Source organism: Cydia fagiglandana, chromosome 6, assembly GCF_963556715.1.
Source record: "Cydia fagiglandana chromosome 6, ilCydFagi1.1, whole genome shotgun sequence".
Classification (NCBI taxonomy): Eukaryota; Metazoa; Arthropoda; class Insecta; order Lepidoptera; family Tortricidae; genus Cydia; species Cydia fagiglandana.
In genome coordinates, this window is record NC_085937.1 from 15,943,059 (window position 1) to 15,967,818 (window position 24,760).

The window sequence follows — 24,760 nt, forward strand, 5'->3', positions numbered from 1 at the left end:
AATGTACGAAGCGGCTAAACGTGGGCCGCCTTATTGAAGAACGTATCGCAGTGACAATCCGGCTAATCGTCGAACCGCCGCATTTCAAAACGCCCCTGTTTTTGAAAACGGCTAGCCGTAATGTAATACGGCGGATTATACGATCTGACTACGACATATATATACTGAGAAAAGTTACCTTGCAGACCTCGCATCTAAATATATTTGGTCATGATCAAGTCATGATATTTTGAGTTTTATTCACCAGTACTAGAGTTCAGTTTTATTAGCGATTTCATCAAGATGTAGCTTTATTGAATTATATTTGAGTGATATAAAGTTAGAATGTAACTGTGAGATCCTCGTATTTCAGCTCGTACACGATTAGAACATTGAGCTTTATTGCTTAATATAAAAGTCCAGTTTTAAATAATTGACCTGATTATAATACGTTATAATTAATTATGGCTAAAGTTATTTGGTGAATATTGTGAATATCATTGTTCGTGACACATGACGTCAGCGTTAAGTTACGCCTTACGCTGAATCGAGTTTATAATTTTTTCCCCTCCTCAAAAAGTGCTCAGCGCCGCTAAAGAGGTTTTCACTTCAAAAACATTGTATTAACAATCGTACACTAAACAAAAGTGGTTACAGTGACAGCTCGCTTAGACGTAATCTTTAAATATTATATATCTATGATTATTATATCTGTGTTGTGGTACGCACTGTATCTTGCACAGAATCGACATGAGTGAGTTGCGCGTTTATTAAAAACGCCTGTGCATTTGGGTGTTTACGAAGCGGCTGACGGAGTTGACGGACAGACAGTAATGAAATTAAAAATTGATGTGTGTACTATGACGTGATGTGACCGAATCGAATGTTTTGATTTTTATAAAAACTTGTACAAAAGTAACGACTATTCTTTATTATTCTGTGTTATTTTAGCTTTAAGTGAACAAGTGTTTACAGTGACATTAACTTCATTTTGCTTGCAAGGGATTGTTGATCGATTGTGTGATAATAGTTTATTCTGTTGACCTAAATAGTTTTTTGAAAATGGGTGATAAAGAAGATTATTTGACAACGTACCGTGTGTTTTTTGAAAACTTTGCGGCGACAGTAAATCCCGAGGATCAGCTTCCCGTGAATATCGCGGGCTATACCATCACTGAGAGCGAGCTGCCGGGCGAAGTATTGTACTGGACCACCCAGTATTTATCAGAGAAGTAAGTACTCATTCCACCATCTCTGATCACTGATGATGATCAAAACATTAAAAGTAACCATTAGGTTAATAAACACACACCACATACACACTAAAACATAAGTGTCCTAGGAGTTTCTTGTAAGAAAATGAAATTGTTTAAAATTTTCAAAATATAAAGTAATATTTAGAAACAGCTGTAGTTTCTACATTGATTCTTTTACTTGGCGTATGCTGTGTCATTGTGATAAGGGAAAACTACCTTCACTAAACAAAAAACAATTCCCCATCATCAGAATTGTAAAGGATTTTTGAAGGAGATTAAATAAATTATATTGTACTTATTTTTTTTTAACATACCTTTTTGCATTAAATATGTATTGCTGCCAACTATCTTTACAGTGTAGGGGCTAGTTTATCATATTTTTCATTAATTTTTGATGATTCTAGGGACTAGTGGTATGATTAATATGATTTCCTTCAAACTTATGTCTTCACAAGTGTTACAATAATTTTTTTAAGTTGTGGATTACTGTATTAATTGTTACAATGGAAACAAATTTAAATATAATACACTTGTGAATGATGAACTTGGGGTCATTCACCTTGAAAAAGACCTTAAAGGGCTTGATTGCTTCCCTTGTTGAAACAGGTGCATTCCTAATATTTCTTACACAAACAAGTGGCACAAATGAAACACTAAAACACTGGCTTTCTGGCTTTGTATGTTATTGTCGTAATTTCTGAAGCTATAAAATAAATAAAAACCTGCAATAATATGTTACAAAACAAGGGCTGCCAAAATGTCTGACACAATCTTATTTGTAGAGCCTTAAGAGCGTGTCACATATTTTTGCGGCCTTCGAAGAGTAACATACTATTGCAGGTGACTGTACAATAGTATAAAGGTCCTGTAAAACAATACAAATAGAAATGGCTTAGTATTTGCATAAATCTTATTTAATTTTTTTATTTGTATGTCTTTAAAGCTCCATGTATAACTCCCGTGAGAACTAAACATATTGACCCAAATTTTAAACAAGTCCCATCATAATCAATTTAAATAAATCGGGGAAATTTGATAAAAGGGGCATTTCACGCCAAGCGGGCAGCGAAAAAAGTGTCAGGTCATAGAATTTGCTGAAATTTGGAATAATTATACTACTCGATATTCTAAAAATACGCATTCTTTTATTTTTTTTTTATTTGGCACCGTTTCCGGTTTGGAAGCATTTAAAAAATGGACGAAAATTGAGGAGAGCATTTTACAAAAGCTGATGCAGCTATTATTTAATAAACTGAAAAATAAGTTCAATATTGGTTTGTATACAATTTTAATTGCTTTATCTTGCAGTTATAACAATTTTGATATTTTTTAATTTTTTCATACAAAAAACCGGAAATGAAAATTTCAAGTCAAATTTATATAAAGTTCGGTATTTTTGAAAAATTTTATTTTTGCCTCAAAATGTAGCTTATAGTCCATCAAAAATACATGGAAAGTTTGAGAGTGGGATCTGCATTAGTTTCGGAGATACATGAACTAAAGTGCAAACGTGCCGGTCTGAGCGTCGTACTGGCGATTCCTTAGTTACCCAGTCAAATAAAGGTTTTGACCCTGGAATGACAAATAATAAGCTGGAAACTCGTATAACTACACCTTCGTTTCGGCGGTCTTTAAATTACGATAAAAGTCATAGAAAACCTCGTGTTCGCGCCGGAGTTTATTCAAGGTCAAAGGTCACAAAAATTGCTTTATCACGAATATCAAGGTTTCTATAGCTCCAATGAAGTTTACATATAGATTGAAAGACATCCAATGAAGATTGTAGAGCATATAATTTGTGACAAGTCATGTTTCGGAAATTTTTTCCGATCCTCAACCGTTTTGTAGGAATTGTCGGATAATTCGGATTAGACGTGCGCGCCGGTCGAATAAAATCGGGCGGCGGCGCGCCACGAATAAATCCACGGCGGCGGCGTAACGCCGGCGGCGTGGGATTTTCAACTTTTCAATATACGTATAATCAGAAACCAAGATTAACTCTTAAAACAACATGGGAAAAATCTCGAAAAAACTGTGTTACATCGTTTTTTTGGATTATGGTAGAAATATCATGAAAAAAACATATGTCAGTATGTTGGACGTTGCCAGGATCGGTATAAATAAAAAGATACGCCGCGTAATGAAAAGACGTCCAGTATATTGGACGTTGCAGAGTATACTTTATATGCATAAGGTTTTCTTTGTCCATTTTATGTTTTTTAAAATAAATATAGAATAATTGCATTTTTTAATTAGAAATACACTTACTGATAATGTCAACTTATGTAATGAATTGAAGTAAAACCTATTACCTACTTAATTATTTTTATATTTTTGGAATTTTATAGCTCGTAGGTGGTAAAATTTTGCCAGTCATTGACATCATTTATTTAACATTAAATCAAACAGCGGGTTATCCTAGGAAGCAGTAACATCTAAGCAATGGTTTTTAAAATAATGCATGCACTTTTATCATAAATTTCCTAACAAATTTCTCAAATGAAATCGGGTCCGTTTCTTGATGAAAACAAATCCACACATAAACAGGAAACAAACAAACACACTTTTTTATCTATTTGGTTCATTACGTAATACGGCAAGTAATAACTTTTTAAAATGTTTTGAAACACCTAACATCCCTCTATTTAATTTATTTACCACAAAAACTACCAGAAATTTTAATAATTTTACTCTTCGCATACTTGGCAACGTCTAACATATTGGACTTAGCAAAAGTGCCGTGTTGTCGATTAAAATGGGCAAAATACTGGACATTACACATTTTACACTTGTTTTACCCATAAACAAAAAACATTTTTATGTAAATCACATTGCCACGTAATAAACAGACCAGTTAGTAACCTATTAAGGTGGCCACTGACGAGCCTTCCAACAGTCCAAATAGTGTGGCTGCAATCCAAAATCGGTCCGTGAATGTCAAAAACGTACAATGTTTAATATTAGGATGCCGTCCATTTGGATGAATCCATTATAACGGCATCCATTTGGAAGGCTCGTCAGTGGCCTGCTTTATACGTTTTATTTCAACGCTGCTTAATACTGTCATATAAAAAATATAATGCAATATGGGTAATTTTACCCAGTCAGTCTGTCGGATGCTTCCTTGCAAGTTATGCGTTCTGTAGGACTTTGACAAAAAGATTATGTTTACACTAGTCCCTAATATTTTCTTATATACTCATACTTAAAAATAACATATCATTCAAGTATAAGTACGCTACCAGAGGAAAGTAACGCTATGCTTTAATATTTGGTGCAGATTTTTTTTCTTGGGATGTCCATTATAGTGGACGTTATCGATTTAAGTGTTAAAATAAATCAAGTAATGAATTTTAAAAAACGGAACAGTCGGAACGCTAAAGCTAGGCACGTAGCATGCGCTTTATGTCCATTGATTTTAAATTTGTACTCTTGCGGGCTTTGTCTCGGCGCGAATTTTAAACTACCGGCGGCGGCGGCGGCGCGCTGACTCCTTATGGCGGCGGCGCGCCGCGGCGGCGCGCACGTCTAATTCGGATATAGACGGCGCAAAATGCGTAGCGGTCAGCCATACGCTCCGTAATGCAAGTTCACCGTGAATTCCGGTTAATAATAACTTCTATGAAGTTATTTATTTCATAAGATGCTATTTACGGATCATACGCTGATTTTAGAACAAAAGTTGCCTCTTCTGTGGACAATAGTTAACAGCTTTTGTGCATTTATGCAATCATTTTAACTATGAAATAGGCTAATATGTAAAAGAAGTACCCCTTCAAGGATTAATTAGAAAATTAGGGTTTGTTGCCTGTAATGTCCGCAGAAAAGAGGTAAAGTTGAAGTACAAATAATACAAGTAAATATTTCCACAATATTTTATTTAACTGGCGATGGAAATATGTATTTTTTCGATCTGTCTTCAACATTTGCAAACGTTGACTATTTGTTGGTTTTACATTGAGTTAAAATTTGGCATATTTATGAAAAACCAATGACAATGCAATATTTTTAATGACATTACTACATAGGTGAAAACAAAGTCGCTTCCCGTTGTTTGGCCCTGTGTATTTTAAATAGACAGAGTGATTCAAGAGGATGGTTTATGTATAATTTTATTAACCCGTGCGAAGCTGATCGTTTTTAATATATAAATAAGAATATATAATGAGATAATGATATCAGCCCATCATCATGGCCATAAAATATATTCGCAGAATTGAGCAGATCCTTGGAAAAAAAGTACAGTCTGCGATAAAAGCTTCATCAAAATCAAATCAAATCACACAAGCTGTTAACTATTGTCCACAGGAGAGACAACTTTTGTTCTAAAATCAGCGTATGATCCGTAAATAGCATCTTATGAAATAAATAACTTTATAGAAGTTATAGTTTGACGACCGGTCTGGCCTAGTGGGTAGTGACCCTGCCTGCGAAGCCGATGGTCCTGGGTTCGAATCCCAGTAAGGGCATTTATTTGTATGATGATACAGATATTTGTTCCTGAGTCATGGGTATTTTCTATGTATTTAAGTATTTGTATATTATATATATCGTTGTCTGAGTACCCACAACACAAGCCTTCTTGAGCTTACTGTGGGACTTAGTCAATCTGTGTAAGAATGTCCTATAATATTTATTTATTTATTATTAACCGGAATTCACGGTGAACTTGCATTACGGAGCGTATGGCTGACCTACGCGTTTTGCGCCGTCTATATCCAAATTATCCGACAATTCCTACAAAACGGTTGAGGTTCGGGAAAAATGCCCTGAACATGATGTGTCTCAAATTGTATGCTCTACAATCTTCATTTATATGTAAACATCGTTGGAGGTATAGAAACCTTGATATTTGTGATAAAGCAATTTTTGTGACCTTTGACCTTGAATAAACTCCGGCGCGAACACGAGGTTTTCTATGACTTTTATCGTAATTCAAGACCGCCGACACGAAGGTGTGGTTATACGAGTTTCCAGCTTATTATTTGTCATTCCAGGGACAAAACCTTTATTTGACTGGGTAACTAAGGAATCGCCAGTAGACGTGCGCGCCGCCGCGGCGCGCCGCCGCCATAAGAAGTCAGCGCGCCGCCGCCGCCGCCGGTAGTTTAAAATTCGCGCCGAGACAAAGCCCGCAAGAGTACAAATTTAAAATCAATGGACATAAAGCGCATGCTACGTGCCTAGCTTTAGCGTTCCGACTGTTCCGTTTTTTAAAATTCATTACTTGATTTATTTTAACACTTAAATCGATAACGTCCACTATAATGGACATCCCAAGAAAAAAAATCTGCACCAAATATTAAAGCATAGCGTTACTTTCCTCTGGTAGCGTACTTATACTTGAATGATATGTTATTTTTAAGTATGAGTATATAAGAAAATATTAGGGACTAGTGTAAACATAATCTTTTTGTCAAAGTCCTACAGAACGCATAACTTGCAAGGAAGCATCCGACAGACTGACTGGGTAAAATTACCCATATTGCATTATATTTTTTATATGACAGTATTAAGCAGCGTTGAAATAAAACGTATAAAGCAGGCCACTGACGAGCCTTCCAAATGGATGCCGTTATAATGGATTCATCCAAATGGACGGCATCCTAATATTAAACATTGTACGTTTTTGACATTCACGGACCGATTTTGGATTGCAGCCACACTATTTGGACTGTTGGAAGGCTCGTCAGTGGCCACCTTAATAGGTTACTAACTGGTCTGTTTATTACGTGGCAATGTGATTTACATAAAAATGTTTTTTGTTTATGGGTAAAACAAGTGTAAAATGTGTAATGTCCAGTATTTTGCCCATTTTAATCGACAACACGGCACTTTTGCTAAGTCCAATATGTTAGACGTTGCCAAGTATGCGAAGAGTAAAATTATTAAAATTTCTGGTAGTTTTTGTGGTAAATAAATTAAATAGAGGGATGTTAGGTGTTTCAAAACATTTTAAAAAGTTATTACTTGCCGTATTACGTAATGAACCAAATAGATAAAAAAGTGTGTTTGTTTGTTTCCTGTTTATGTGTGGATTTGTTTTCATCAAGAAACGGACCCGATTTCATTTGAGAAATTTGTTAGGAAATTTATGATAAAAGTGCATGCATTATTTTAAAAACCATTGCTTAGATGTTACTGCTTCCTAGGATAACCCGCTGTTTGATTTAATGTTAAATAAATGATGTCAATGACTGGCAAAATTTTACCACCTACGAGCTATAAAATTCCAAAAATATAAAAATAATTAAGTAGGTAATAGGTTTTACTTCAATTCATTACATAAGTTGACATTATCAGTAAGTGTATTTCTAATTAAAAAATGCAATTATTCTATATTTATTTTAAAAAACATAAAATGGACAAAGAAAACCTTATGCATATAAAGTATACTCTGCAACGTCCAATATACTGGACGTCTTTTCATTACGCGGCGTATCTTTTTATTTATACCGATCCTGGCAACGTCCAACATACTGACATATGTTTTTTTCATGATATTTCTACCATAATCCAAAAAAACGATGTAACACAGTTTTTTCGAGATTTTTCCCATGTTGTTTTAAGAGTTAATCTTGGTTTCTGATTATACGTATATTGAAAAGTTGAAAATCCCACGCCGCCGGCGTTACGCCGCCGCCGTGGATTTATTCGTGGCGCGCCGCCGCCCGATTTTATTCGACCGGCGCGCACGTCTAATCGCCAGTACGACGCTCAGACCGGCACGTTTGCACTTTAGTTCATGTATCTCCGAAACTAATGCAGATCCCACTCTCAAACTTTCCATGTATTTTTGATGGACTATAAGCTACATTTTGAGGCAAAAACAAAAAATTTCAAAAATACCGAACTTTATATAAATTTGACTTGAAATTTTCATTTCCGGATTTTTGTATGAAAAAATTAAAAAATATCAAAATTGTTATAACTGCAAGATAAAGCAATTAAAATTGTATACAAACCAATATTGAACTTATTTTTCAGTTAATTAAATAATAGCTGCATCAGCTTTTGTAAAATGCTCTCCTCAATTTTCGTCCATTTTTTAAATGCTTCCAAACCCGAAACGGTGCCAAATAAAAAAAAAATAAAAGAATGCGTATTTTTAGAATATCGAGTAGTATAATTATTCCAAATTTCAGCAAATTCTATGACCTGACACTTTTTTCGCTGCCCGCTTGGCGTGAAATGCCCCAAAAACTAGTTCTATGTCTTCATGTATATTTTAAGTTAGAAATTTGGTATAATAAATACTTAAGAAATATTTGGGGCCAATCTTACACAGCATTAGTTGACAATATATACACTCATATAGATAAATATATACATACATAACTCAGGAACAAATATTTGTAATATACAAATAAATGCCCTTTACCGGGATTCAAACCCGGGACCCCAGCTTCACGAGACTGTTTTTATTACTTATATCATGAAGAGTTGCACTTTTGACTCCTTATTTTTGACTTTTTGATAATCAAGTAAGAAGTTTCTGATTTTCATTAAGCAGATAGACATCTAAAGTTGGCGGCAAACAAGCATATTACTTGAGCTGCCTAATGGCAAGGTTAAATACTCTGTTTTGTCCATCCTTTAAATTTATCCTCAGATAAGTTGAGATATTTTTTCATTCAAATTAGAACTATATGTGATGTGCATGGAGTTCTTAAATAAAAAAATATCTCGACTTATTGGGTTTGACTGCTTACCCTTCGAAATACACCTTTATTATCATAGAACATATAACAATGTGTATGGATACAGTATTTTGTCAACTTGGCCGTCACTCACTATCTATTTGACTAGTATTGTCAGGAATAATCAGTGACCATGACTAAAATTCCCCTAGTTATTCCATAAAAGCAGTACAGGTGATTAATGGGCATAATAAAGCACTTGTCTAATTTGTCAGTGCGTTGCTCTCGGGAGTTGCGTAATGGTTTGTAGCGGGTAGCGGGCAATGTCGCTCATCCAGACGAGGGTGGCCAGATTTAACTTGAAATTTTCAGGAATTATTTATTATTCGTAATAAACTTAAATTTAATCTAATCGGTGCGTCTACTGCGTCTAAATGCGGGATTTTACCAGTGTGCGGCACTTTGCGGCACAAGCATATTCAGTACAAAAATGCTTGTGCCGCACAGTGCCGCAGCCGCACACTGGTGGAATCCCGCCTTTACACATTAAAAAAACATGAACTGAGTAAACAAACGGCTTTACAGACGCTAGACGCGGTAGAGCGAGATAAATACGTAAAATCTAGGCTAAAAATCATCTAAACTTTAGCTTCGAATCTAAACTAAGTCTAAACGAAGCCCGAAATCCTGGGACAATCCCCGCTTTTCCGGCCGTGTGGCGACTCTAATGCCGACCGGCGATCGCAATCTCGATCCAACTCGGATGACGTATTGTCCGCTTTGTTATAGGAAAAAACTACTCCATAATTACATACCAACTTACCGAGGACAATAGTAGTACCACAGTAGTACACGTTCTAGTGCGATGATGGTGAATCATTCACGCACCCTAAACCTACCTACGTTTATCAAATTGTTTTCCCGTTCACAAACCGGAAGTCAACAATTATTTAGGTACCTACTACTTGCTTACCTAAATTATAGGTTAGTGTAAATTTCAGTACGGTGTTCCATTATAAGAAAAAACCTGTCGGGCGAACTGTTATTTATTTGCTACTGATGTCCCGATGGCATGTTTCAAAATTACGAAACTTCCACATAGGAAGATATCGGAAAATGCTCAAATAATCTTTACATAGTGACTTTTTCGCCTTCTTTTAATTCCATACGCATCTGGCAATAGGTCCCCGCAAAGTTCGGCAACTCATAAAATAAGATGTCCAACTTCCAAGAGGAATCTCATAGACATAAGTTTCTGTCCACTTGATACTAAACTCAATTGTTTAGTCTATCAATCGTGATAGAAAGCGCTTACCTAGACAGAAAGGCATCTTTGCAGTGAAGCTGCTATTGTTCCATTGATTTTTCACCAGCCTTTTGTCATCCTCGGAAGTGACGTTACCAATTAGCCAGTCCCACGTGGCTTATGCCTGACTATTATCTTATAGGTACTACCTACCTACGGATGAGTGCACGAGTGTAAAACCAATTACAATAAGGCAAACGTAAACACATCATCTCAAGTAGCACTTTTGCGCTGTAATTTATGACTACTGCATAGTACATGACAACATGACGTCACTTTTACCATCTGAGTTTGACAGATTCCATGCAGTTTTCTGATTGATATGATAAGTGGTTTGAAATAGCTACAGAAAATACTCGCTAAAACTAGTTAGGTGTTAGATAATAGGTAGATAAGTACCTACCCATTGTTTTACATTCAGAAGGCGTATAATATTCGCGTTTATTACGTGACAAACGATAACTAGATAAATCATTCGACACTCAAGTTAAATGAATCCTTGACTAGACTTCATAGACCATGGAATTTAGTTCATAGGCCACAGGATACATTTTTTTGTTACATAACTACAGTTTATTCAATACTGACCATTCAAAGTTAAGAATAAAGGCATAAATTATATAGGCATGTGTTTTCTGTCGTATTTGTAAGACGTCACGTGGGGTTAACCCATTTGTGTCCAGCACTGTTATTCCCAAGACTGACTGAGCACGCCTCTTTTCGGATAACCTTTCAACTACAAGTAATGTGAGGATTCTGAGATCAGTCACTTAGGGGATGTGTGGCTGTGATGATTGAGTTTAGTAATAAATAATGGAAAACAGCTCTATATCTATTTCTTTTCTCATTGCCCGTTGTCCTCCTGGCGCGAGCTGTTAATCGACTAAGTATAACTGACACCTCGAGATCTGTAACAACTACGCGTATCGGGTGTCACTTTCCACTGGTTCCCTATATTTGTTGGAGCATTGCTCTGTAGGGTATAAGAATGACCGCTCCGAACCCGTCGCCGCTTCCGTGCTCACAGATGTTCCCTTCAATGCACCCGGATGCGCCACTAGCCAAATGACGCTAACTAAAGAACATTCCTACTCCTATTATTTAGCTTTACGCAGTCATGTGTGTTTTAAGCTCCTGTTTTAACTCAAATTCCGACCTTAGAAAGTGTTACTTGTGAGTCAGGAGGTTACAACCTTTAGTGCGCAACGCAGCGATTGTAGCGAAATGACAAGGAGACAAGAAAAACTTTTCTTTTATTGAAACCCCTCGCATTTTTATTGCTTATTACCACCATATTATTGCAATGTTTGTCGTCAATGGACGTCACCGATGCATCAAATATTTATAGTGCGCAGCGGTTGAAAACTAGTTATTTTTCGGTCTAACTGGGTTCTTGTTTTATGCATATTTGTAAGAGTATTTGACATTGAAAAGTGCAGGATAAATCTTATTTGGCTGACCAGTAGACCAGTGCCACAAAATCTAACCACGTTAGACCTCGTCGGTGATTGAGGAATGAACATCAGCATGATCGGAACTGCTCAAAGATCGTGATACATGGACAAATTTGAGGAAACACTTTGCTTAGCATTGGGACACGCTATAAACCTATAGAAAGTATAGGTTAGTTACAAGCTTTCAAATAGTTTGTAGAGAAAAATCACCGGGTTTAGCGACGTGACAGAGAGTAATGGGGATCGTGATAAGTCCGTGGATTCCTGGTTGAATCTACCGCTATTTATTATATTACTTTTAAGGATATGCACAGGAAAGGCAAATGTTTCAAATATAATGTATATAAACATAACATATAATTTAAAAAATGGTTAAATTTAAATTACACCTGTATTACAGGGAAAATTAAAATTACTTTTATAACTTTCTCTAAAAGTCTGTACTGTGCTTGTAACTACTGCGTGTGCAAACAACCATTATGGTTATAGGCATTGTTTCAATAAATACAGACTCTATTTCATTTGTATTGAGGTATGAAAACTGTAGCCCCAACCAATAGCGGTAAAACCTTTGCATACGTCCAGTTAATTGAAGACCTTATATAATAATTATGTACTAAGAAACCATAAGTAGTTCATATCGCTTATCTAATCGCTTTCATTCTACTTTAACCAGACTGGAAAGATTACGATCGTTTGTGTATGGGTTCTTACTGTTCTTAGGTACTCTCCTATGCACGATAGTCACGTCTCTTTATAATGGAAACATTTGTGAAGTAATAGTTCTGAGGTACCGTTGGTCTGTATAATAAAACACTATTTCTGAACTTTATAAAGCAGTGAAACCTGGATAAATTGATTACTGTAGAACAGTTTTTTTTAAAGGAATACATCGTAACTTTTTAATTGCATAAAAATAATTATACTTAAACACAAATCAACCTTGTTTTATGACTAGTACTTATACGGTTTATTATGGCTCTGAATTTGTGGTAGTACATAATTTAGTGAGTTTTGGTTGTTACCTGACGATATAACACATAACTATGTCAACGGAGTAACAAAACTATCACCTATGTCAAATATCCAAAACAGTAATATAATAATCCGTCTATTAGAAGAGTTATTATAGAGGTTGTATAAAATTACATATACGTGTGTTGCTGTCTTTGTTTATTTATTTATAGCTGCCAAATCGTACTCGTGCCGTACTTACGTAAAAAACTACAATAAAAACATAATAGGTCTATTTCCAACTACAAAACATTCGAATACGACCTGTTCCAAAAGAGGTGTACCTAGCGTGTTATCTGATTCATAGTAATATCTGCGATTGAAACAGTTTGTTTCACTAGTAAAAAAATAGTCATAATAGAGCACTAAATATTTTTTTTTACGTTTTAGGTACTCTTAGGTATCTTTAACAATATTATTATGATATTAAAATGAATGAAGAATCTAAAAAAATAAAAGCTAACGTAACGTTAGTCCGAATATTCTGTGCAGAAGATTAAATTTAAAGAAATATCGCATTTATCCAGGTCCTACTTATCTAGGTTACATCGTCTCAATCTAGGCCGGCGAGCTTTATACGATATTCTATAATAATGTGTAATTTGCGGGACGCTCCATTTATTCCAGCCTGTGCGGTAAGCGAGCGTAAATTGCATGTTACGACCATCTGCCGAGTTGCATAACCGACTGGCTACATTGAATTGCAATTACAATACCAATTTGTTTACTTGATGCGGTACGCGTGTACGAGTATTGTTTACTAATTAGCTGAAAAAGCTATTGACTAGCTTAATTAGCTGAAGAAGCTGTCGATTATCGAATTTGAGTGAGAAGTCAGTGTGAGTACTGTGGGTTGCTACACTGCTTTTACGCTTGAACTAAGTAAGCTATCGCGAAATATCTACTATATGTGATGTTCCATATCTAAAGGGTCCTTATGCACATGGAGCAAAGAATTCCACATATATGCACGCATGTTTATCCTTGACTAGACATTAATTTGCCATGAGATAGCCATAAATCGATTTGTCAGCAGGGTATATAAGTAATTTTTTTTCGACATTCTTCTTACTTTGATTATGATATGATTGATTTTGATGTCAAAAATCGTCAAAAAACGATCACGTAATTTATGGACAGCCCCTAAGTGGTATGAATAGATACGCATTACAAGCAATGTAAACAATAGTCCTTATTGAATGCCTGGACACAGTGTATACGTGTGAATGAGTAAACGTTCATGTAAGCTGGTGCATTATTCATGAAGTCCTAATGCATTGGTACGAAATATGAAACAGGCTCTAGTAAACACATACATACACACAGAAATTAGTGCTCGTCTAGCAGTAATAAGATGTCAGTGTCTTAATATAGACTTGTGAAACTTGGCAATATAACGCTTGAGATCATCAATTAGTGTGCATCTAAGCGTGGTCTTTAAAATGCATGGGTACAAAAAGAGTTGCGCAATTAGCTTGAGGGATAATCAAAAGTAGAGATCTGCCGATTAACTTTGACGCATACTTACGAATCCATTTGGTCAGTATACGTTCGGACTTTCTTTCGTCGAACTGTGTAATACCTAGACCGAATTGTTCCGGTTCAGCCATTATCACCAGCCATTACCATCAGCCAGATGATAGGATAAGACTGCATACCTCTATCGTAGGGTTGCCATAAGTGTGGGGGCTCAGACCGGGACATTTAACGAAAACCGGCCAAGTGCGAGTCGGACTCGCCTTCCAAGGGTTCCGTACATTACACAATTTTCAACAATGTATATTTTGATGTGAAATGTTTAAAAAAGACCCGTAAGGGACGATCAAAAACTAAGTAATAAGTCCGACGCACGCTTGACTGCATATTTCTAATAGGTTTTTCTGTCATCTATAGGTAAGGAACTATTTAGTTTTTTTTTTTAATTTTAGTAGTTTCAGAGATAAAGAGGGGAAGTGGTAATTTTTTGTCTATTTACTTAAATTACTTCTAAACTATTAATCTTAAAATTATTAATAAAATATATTTGAGTTTCCCACAGCTCTATCACTTGATATACACCAACACCATATAACACCATATAGTTTGCAAAACTTTGTTTATTAAGTGTCTCATTAGTCATTTACACCCCAATAAGTGCCCCCTATGTTTAAAATTCATTTTATTTACGTTACATGTCCGTCTTCGGGTCTTCGGGGGTTTCGGGATTGACATAATATGTGTGTACCAAATTTCAACTTGAGTGTCACAAATAATGTAGGTACCGAAATGAAAACGCGAGCGAAGCGAGCGCGAAATTTTGTCGAGATAATAGTAGGTAGATTTTTAGGATTTCGTACTTCAAAAGGAAAAAAAACGGAGCCCAAATAGGACCACTTTGTTGACCGTCCGGCCGTCTGTCTGTCTCAATGCCCCCTACTAAATAAGTATGATTTATAAACCGGGACAATTTGCTTATGGGCCGGGACACCGGGACATCATGCTTCAAACCAGGACATGTCCCGGCGTACCGGGACGTATGGCAACCCTACTCTATCGGAAGAAGTTTTTCTTAAATCATTTCAGAAACAAGTCAACCCCCCATTACCATAATATGCTGTGTCTTTTAGAGATTTAAAAAAAAATCACCGGCGAAGGTGCGCGTACCGCGTACCCCAGTTTGAGTCTGGTCTGGGATAAGGTTCAGCATTATGAAAAGGATCTGCGACTTTGATTGTTTTATTAAAATGATGTGCGTTTTAATATCACGCACTCTACAATAGTGAATTCTACTTGACAATCGAACCGAACAATGCGGTCAAAATAAACACTGAATGTGCCGCATACTGAATAATTACCGAATGTTCGGCGCACCTCTAATCAAAAGTTTTAGTCTTCAGCTTTCTCTATTGGACGTGGGATGCCGTAGGTTGGTTACTTGGATGCACAAATTGGCACGAGAGCCGCGTGGGACGCGGATGCCAGATAGTACCACTGTCGACAAACATAACTCACCAATCGTGAACCTTATTTAAAGGCAATAAGATCTACCAATGGTAAATTAACCGAGTTTCTGTTAGTACAGGAGTCAACGCTCCGCACCGCACGTCCTTCTTGTTTAACGTTAATCAGCTGAATTACGGTCATGGGGCTCAAACTGTTGTTGACTTCTAAATATCTTAAGCCAGGTCTTGAGTGTCCTCTTAATTCACGTAAACACACTGGTGTTTATCTAGAGTCTAATAGACTTATCTACATAATTTCGTTCTCTCGGTCTTCCATATATTGACGTAACGGAAGTAAAAAATGCTATCGAAAAATCCAACCTTTACCTTTTTACGGTAAAATTTCTGAACCGGTTTTGATGAAATTTCTCATGTAGGTAGAAAGCCGTAGGGAGCTAGGGAGTTATTTAAATCGAATCTGCCCTCTTTGGAGATTCAGGGACACAGACTAGATAATACCAATTTTGAGATTGCCGTTCCATCGTTTCCATCAGATTTTAGAAATACACCTTTACAATTGTCACATTACTGAAACGGCAATGAATCCGATATGATAGAATGATGGTTCCTTATATTGAAATGAAAAGAGTCGAGTCGAAGTCGTGAAATAAAACGAACCTAAAGGATATTTCAACAACTCTCGGATTATACTCATACAGTGTTAAAAACCGACGCATCAGCGTCTCACGAGTACAATTTGAACTTCCAGCCGGAACTGAAAATTTAATATCCGGCGCTAGTCCGTCTTTACGACCACAGACAACTGATGCGCCACTTGACTCGAGTGTTCTTAACTCGATTGCTTTGCCTCTGCGCGGTACGAATTAGCTTTAATTTGTGGTGTCATGCCGACACCACAAATTTTGGGACGTCTTCCGATTTATCGGTGTACAGAGAGCACTGACCTGCATGCACTCGACTCGACAGACAGACATATCCGCATTTTATGTTATATATACATCTACCTTGAACGAGGGACGTACAGAGTGAACGCCCGTGTGGTTTATTTATCCTGGTCTATTCTTCCGTCTGATATAAATAGCGTATGTATTTCTGCTTATCTTTTACTACTGACCTGCCGCTTCGCAAGTTTACTACCACTAAAATCACGAAAATAGACCAATTAAATCTTTAGTGGTGAGAAGTCTGACATATTTGGCTTATGTTTTAAACACTTTTGGCTGATAGTTTTGCTTTACAACACCGAATGATATTTATTTCCGTTATTGTACAAAGTCTGTGTTCTACCTCAATATTAAATACAGGCTGGACACCTTCTGAGCCTATCTGTGAACATACGAGTACCGAGTACCTGAATGAAATGATTACTAGAACACTAGGTGACCAGCAATCGCTAGCGTCTGCTCAATTTCATGACAAATGAAATCATAGCATGTGCAAAAACAACGATTCGAGCTATCAAGTACATGAAGAAATTGGAATAGATTGCGATATTTAGATACGGTCGCGATAACGGTATCAGCGGGGATGTCATTGTACTCGCTAACCGAGTTTGGGCGTTTAATAGATCTAGGCGATCCAGCATAAGCGTTGTCTCTGATTGCGCATGGTGGTTAAAGACAAGAGGTTACAGTTTATAGTGGTTTATCTTAGATTTCAATCAACAGCAGTGTGCACAGTGAAAACACCTACTTCACTCTTATCGGCTGACTTGTGTCATTCTCTGGGTAAATCTTTTGTTTACAAACCACATTACTTCACATCGAATGTTTGTTTACTTTGGTGACATTCAATCGATTATTCGTCATGTACGACGCTTTGATAATAATAAACAGTCGTATAAATTACATTAAATATCTCTTAGGTTTTTAGATTTAATTACCTACCTAACGTTGTAAATATGCTGACCATGACCGGTGAAAAGGCTTTTCCTTTTTCAAGGAACCCATGTAAAATTGATTGACACTGGTTTTCAGAAAATAAATTAGCAAATCATAAATTATTTATGATATCTTTCTTAGACCTATAGGCAAAAAAAGTTCCTTAATTATTATTCATAAGTTCTCGAGCAGAATTTAATGACGGCCGGCCATTTTTATTATCAGATTATTATTAAACTTTGGATAGCTGTTTGGATTTGAAGTCTCAACGGAATTGAAAGACATGAAAATACTGGTTTTTAGGGTTAGGTTAGGTAGACAGAAGAATATTTACGTGTATTTATAGTTAATAATAAATGTAGATAAGGTACACTTAAAAGTTAAATGGAAGAAATGCGATTTTTTCGACGTTTTATTGTACATATGTATTGTAAACTAACTTTTAACAATATAGCTGAAAACAAAACTTATAAACATCAAACTTAATGCGATTATAAAATAGAATATTGCATAACAATAAATAATTAAGTTACTGTATCGTGTCCCAGAATGAGGAACCGCCTCGCCTGTTAGGTGCAAGTAACAACATTGTATACGGCTCTACAGCACGTGCTGTGCAGTCGGATTAATCGCCAGCTGATTTCAACGCCCGCTCGAAATAGACTGCCATGCGGGCCGTTTTGGGGCACATGCACCGTTATTGACACAGTTCACTGATTATTTATGAATCTTATGGCACCGAGATAGGGTCTACCAATGGCTAAGGTGTGTTGCTGTTAGGTTTCTATTGTATTCCTTCTCCTCACTAAGAGCAGGTGAGCGTTTAACCACAAACCAGTGTGTGCCATTTATTATTTTGACTTGACATACCTCCAACGTTTAGATAATGTATATGCGTAATGGGGTTTCAAACTATATTGGAGATGTAGATGTGTAATAAACTACATATGTATGTACTTTCATCTATATAGATATGATTTATTATTGAATAAGTATCTAATCATAAGGGTGATGAAATGTATGTACTATATACTCTATCAATCAGATGATAGTCTAAAAGTGGTACACCACTTTCTTGGCTGACTGTACTCTATTCAAGGATAAAACTTCTGGGAATTTTTTGAAAACTTCTAGAGATTAGATAATACAGAATGATTCTTCACAATGCACCAATCACTATCAGTGATGGGAATTTTAATCCAACTGGGCTACTACACTATAACTACTATTACACTCTACGACAGAACAGTCAAGTGTGTCTGTAGTCTAAGAAAGAAAATGATCTACGAGCAAATATAGGTACCTACGTCACGTCCACTCTATAACTTATTTATAAGTAAAATACGTTTTTTCAGACAATGTCCCTCGGCACTATTGACCCCGCTACTGCGGATAATCCTCGACGAGGTCCGCGTGGCGTCCAAGAAACAACCCGCAGAGTTTGGATACAAAGCCGACGAGTCTGGTGAGTTTTGGCACCCCATACCTATAATAATGACAATGTTTCGGCGTCTATGCGGCGCGACTAAGGCCTACTTGGGCCGATATTTATTTTGTTGTAGTTTTTTTTCAGTTACATTTTGATAAAATTTGGTAAGTTTGGAATTCTGGGCGGAATAAATATGAAATACCAATTTGAGACAACAAAAAAATTAATTTCTGGCCCAGTATTTGCCTTGTGGTTTGTGATTTAGATTTAGAACCTATGCTGTGCACAATAGAAAGATGTTAAGTCACGGCGGCGCGGCTGTGACCCCAGTTTTAATGGAATCGTAGTAGTTTGATTAGTTATTAAACTATTAAATTAAGGATGTAAATTGCAGTGCGCTGGCAGGGCTCATATTTGATCATCGTTTTGATATAAATATCACCCTACGTACCTGTAATTCAATATATTTCAGATTACCGATTAAAAGAATAGGTACCTATCTCGTCTCAACACGATTGTAATTTGTAACCTATTACACCACCTTAAAATATCTACAAGACTGCCAGCCAACTAATCCGTTGAGTCACGCTCACGCGTTTTACCTGCGATAACGACATTCACATAAGCAGATAAAACTAAAAATTTATGTGGCGGCATTATTCATAGCAATAAAATTAAGCAAATTTGTTTAACTTCGCTAAAGATTCCCTGAACTTCGCTGTGAAATCATTAATTCGCAGAATCTTCTACTGCGTTGAGTATCTAGATGGCATGAGATAATAGCCCTTCTTGTACACAGCTGCAGACTTGTTTGCCTTTATTAAATAAATTTAAGTATTGAAACTATTCCCTATAGTAATTTCCTTTTAAAATGCCAAAGTCTTCTAGATGTAGGTTTGGATGTTGGTGGTGAGATATACAAAATTACAGGGATTTGAATCATGTTCAATGTCATTTGCGTCGTATCCTTAAACTGTCTGTCGTCTTGGTCATTGGGTCAAATAGATACCATTTTCCTTGTGTTTAAAAATGTCCTTGTCTTGCTAAATGTAATAAATTATATTTAAAAAAAAAATCTGTGACGACTTGCTTCTGCATTATCTCTTATTATTGCTGTGTTTTAAATTACATTTACAGCTGATATTATGATTATGTTAGCGAATATATTTAATTCAATGTGTGTTCGTGTTTAGACATGCGCGAAACAGTGCTTCGAAAAGTGATGCTATATCACATCACTTTTCCGAACACGTAATGGTACACTGAGATATCACATCACTCATCACTCGAAACATGACCCGAACATGAAACAGCGCTCGGGCGCGCGCGAGACAGCCACATTACAGTAGACATGCGCGAAACAGTGCTTCGAAAAGTGATGCTATATCACATCACTTTTCCGAACACGTAATGGTACACTGAGATATCACATCACTCATCACTCGAAACATGACCCGAACATGAAACAGCGCTCGGGCGCGCGCGAGACAGCCACATTACACTCGTGTTGACAATTCCAAAACATAGCTTTTAGACGGAACGTATTGATTAATACCTAATTTAATTCATGTTTTATTACAAGCTGTTAATTTATTTGGGCCCTGGTTGGATTTTTTTGTGAATTTTATAACTTCATCCTACACTACTTTCTCACTATAGTAGCGTATATTCACTACCGCAATTCCCTGAAAGCTCGCGTCGTAAAAAAATTTTTAGTGCCGAAACGTGTGAGAGGGTAATAATATTCGTTTTACTCTATATATATTGACTATATATCTCCCACAAGCCAACAACATCATTTTTCAACGCGGACTATGTATGAATACAAAGGCAACTGACCAGCGATAGGCTTGTCATGAAATAAGCCGATCTTACTCCAAAACTAATCGAAAAGTGACTAGTTCCGATTCCCCCAACCCGATGCTGTCTAACTTGTTTCTCATGTAGCCGTCAACGGCTCCCGGCACTCGAGACCGTACGCTAGAGCTAAATGATTTCGGTTCTGGTAATGTTTGATTGAAGTCCATAAGTGTATCTTCTTTAAATAACATTAAGAGCTCCGCGTCGATATCGTCAAGCCGTGAAGGTACCTATTCCTATAAAGTTCCAGGTCGAGGTGTAGGCGTCGTGTTTTTATTTAATACATGACTTACATACATTTTGGTCAGCTCGGTTACATAAGTTAACCCGGGATGCACTTGACAGTGAATATGGGGCTCGATCTAAATATAGTTCAGGAGAAAATCAATACTTCAGTGCAACTGAATTTCCGTGAATTGTAGCCCAGATATCGCTCGGCGCAACAGGCGGTTGCATACAGCTCTGCCGGTTTTCGTTATAAAAAGCGTTTTATCGTTTAAACAAACATGTCTTCTGAAAAACCATGTGTTGTAAGAAGAGAGTTGAAAGCCTTTCTGTATCTGAACTTTTTTTATGAAACATATGTATTTGTTATGAAATTTATGATCGTTGTTTGTTTTCTGTTGCTATAAATTATTGGCATCATAAGTCAAGTGGTATCTCGTGTAAATTGTGCACCAACATTAATCACAACTTTACAGATTAGACTTTCTGAGACGCTATAGTTAGAACATTCAAGACATAGCACGAGAATGTTTATTTACTTCTACATGACCGTAATTGGTGTTCCTGTCGCCTCCATCATATTTGAATGTATGTTCTGAAACACACTTGCTTTAAGACATCGGTTTTCCTTGTTATCTAAGTTTTGATATGCATAAAAATCACTTACCAAATATTGATATTAGGAACAAGTGTCTAAAATGATCTATGTATTTACTTATATGTATACACGCTCATATTCTCAACAAAAAAAGTTGTTTTTACTTAAATCATTTTGAAACGTGAAAATCATTGACTCGTTCCCTGAGTCGACGAAGCCCCGCTACGCGGGCGCCTTATTTCTGGGCAGTTTGCCCTTCGGGCATCTGAAGCAACCTAACGAACCTATCCTACCTATACATTGGTTTAAAGTGACTATCGTCAAAACATAACACAGGAACATTACGATCTGCCCGATTTTACGATCGGCCGCCGACACCTACTTAGTCAGTCCGCAAATTGTGGTGAACTGACCCTTATTCGTTTTTCTCTTACATTTTCAGTATACGTAGCCCTCCGCCTAATGCAAGCCGTGACGGCCCGCGTCAACGACGTATGCCTGCGCTACCTGGACAATTCGCGGCTGGACTCGCTGCCGCCGCCGCCCGCGCCGCACCTGCAGGAGCTGCGCACGGTGTCGGCGGCCACCAAGAACTCCAGGCGCGTCATGGAGGACAGACACGTCGAGATCGGCAACTTGGAGGCTCTGTTCGGTATTGAGGTGAGTTACTGTTTCAACCTCAAACTTGTGGCTCGACTCGCTATTAAAAGGGCATCATCATCATCATCATTGGCCTTTACATCCTTTTCAGATGTTTATTACAGCTGCTGTGTATTCCGAGAGTCGCATTTTTTCTTGTGACTGAACAAACCGATGCGGGCTCTGCACTGCTTCCCATAACGGTCACAAGCAAATTTGGCGTTATCTGGAGGTGTCGGTTGTTGTCTCCTTAGACTACGCTCCTTTAAGCCTAGTTTTTCAAACCACTGATCGTCGTGATTTGTTCTACCTTTGCGTAGTAAGTGACGCCATTCCAGTCTGACCAGTGCTAGGGGGGTGTAAAAGGGCAAGATAAAGCATAATCTATGCACTAAAACAAGTACGAAGAAATTATAGCGACGATCAATTCTGTGCGATTATTTCACGCCACGCTCCTGCGGTCGCCACCGCACACATAATATTTATTGTCAAGCACGTTTTCCTGCTTTGCATACCTTGATGCATCATTCTCGCACTTGCATATACGTGAAACCGTTTGACCCATTTGACTCTTTGTCACTAAAACGTACGTTGGTGTACTTTGTACTTGTTTGTAAATAATAAATAAATGTCTTTTGGAGGACAATAATACATTCGAGTTTAGATCTAGCACAATGCCATTAGATAACAAATGATCTTATCTATATATGGTGATTCATCATCATCATCATCTCAGCCATAAGACGACCACTGCTGAATGTAGGCCTCCCCCTTCCCTATGGTGATTGTAAAATTTTTATTGCCACTTTCAATAGCCTATTATAATAAAGTGTCAAAAGGATCAACCGAAAATTGTCTTCTTTTTTCAATATAATTTTCGAACGCTATTGAGTCTCAGATTATGTCTGTACTATGGGTGAAAACAAACTTCGTTTCATATGAGGAAGTCGATGATCGATCGATTAGGCGAAACTTTTGGCTAACGACTGTTTCCGGCTCCGTAAGTTGCGCTAACTTGAAGGGTATTTGGCGGGACGCTTGCCGGACCATTACGCTGATTTATCGTGTAGCTTTAGATGTTACGCAGTTGGAACATTCAAACTTATTGCAGTAGAGTAGTAGATCCGTAGGTATACGGATTAATTAGTTATTTCTGGTGTCAAAAAGTCGATGGTTTTCCCTTAGCTTGTCTGCCATAAGATAGAAGATACGTTGACTATGGAGTATTTTTAATCGACTTTAAATATCAAACAAAAGGAAGAGGTTCTAGGTTAAGTTAATTTTACTAGATTTGGTTTTTAATATAATAGTAAAATGGGGCATCCGAATATCTGAACTATGGAGAAGGGAAACTATGTAATCTATCAAACTTTAGAGAACTAAAGTTTGATCGATTACATAGTTTCCCTTCTTTGATGCGCACAGTGCAATGACTCGATTAATACGGATAACTGTCAATAACCGTAAGTGGTCCTATTCCCTACGGCCGGCACGGGCTACTCCGTAATCATATTTATAACTTCCGATCGTTACTTGGTTTTAGTTTAAAAGTAAATAAAGTTGATCATAATTGCAAGAACCTATGATTAAATTATAGGACTCCATGAGAGATTTGTTATGACTTGACTACAGTTTTGGGCAGTTGGGTCAAAATTTAGTATTAAAATTTTTCTCAAAAGAATTATTAATATACAGCTAGAAAGACATGCGATAGCATACAAAAATAGACGCGTGACCGTGACAGCGTGGTCAGAAACAAGAACACGAAAATAATTTTGACCAGTTACAGATGTGCTTAATTTATAAATTGCCTTGTTTATTTACAACAGTATCATTCAAAAACAACCGTCCATAAAAGGAAATTCAGTACGTTAAAATCCTTAGGTTAACTTTTTTTAACGCTTTGACCGTCGAAGTCAGCTGACGCGCGCGACTACAACCCGATATCAACCTTCGTGCACACGATAGCCGGTTAAACATTTTACATGTATTTTTATGATCTTAGCTTATTTAGAAGTTTATAAAGTATTTTCTTACGCCTATCTAAGTTATCTATCATACACTTGCAGTGCACAAAGCCAACGGCCTTCTACGCGGTATACGACGGGCACGCAGGCTCAGCCGCGGCCACCTACTGCGCGGCGCACCTACACCAGTACCTGGTCGAGAGCCCGCACTACGCCACCGACCTCCGCAAGGCGCTGAGAGACGCCTTCCTTCGCACAGATAATGACTTCATCAGGAAGAGTAACCAAGAGGTAAGTCTTATTAGTCTACACTAAAGGCTACAGCCTACTGCGCCGCGCACCTACACCAGTACCTGGTCGAGAGCCCGCACTACGCCACCGACCTCCGCAAGGCACTTAGAGACGCCTTCCTTCGCACAGATAATGACTTTATCAGGAAGAGTAACCAAGAGGTAAGTCTTATTAGTCTACACTAAAGGCTACAGCCTACTGCGCCGCGCACCTACACCAGTACCTGGTCGAGAGCCCGCACTACGCCACCGACCTCCGCAAGGCGCTGAGAGACGCCTTC

General features: G+C 37.3%; 1 protein-coding gene across 1 annotated transcript in view; it reads left to right on the forward strand.

Moving 5' to 3' along the window:
• The first annotated feature begins 773 nt into the window (after window positions 1–773).
• Window positions 774–24,760, forward strand: part of LOC134665515 (uncharacterized) — a 130,056-nt gene continuing 106,069 nt past the window's right edge. The window contains exons 1-4 of the mRNA XM_063522490.1: window positions 774–1,211; window positions 18,827–18,936; window positions 22,026–22,243; window positions 24,292–24,480. Coding sequence (XP_063378560.1) covers window positions 1,042–1,211; window positions 18,827–18,936; window positions 22,026–22,243; window positions 24,292–24,480 — 687 coding nt within the window. The 5' untranslated portion in view covers window positions 774–1,041. The remainder of the gene's footprint in view (window positions 1,212–18,826; window positions 18,937–22,025; window positions 22,244–24,291; window positions 24,481–24,760) is intronic.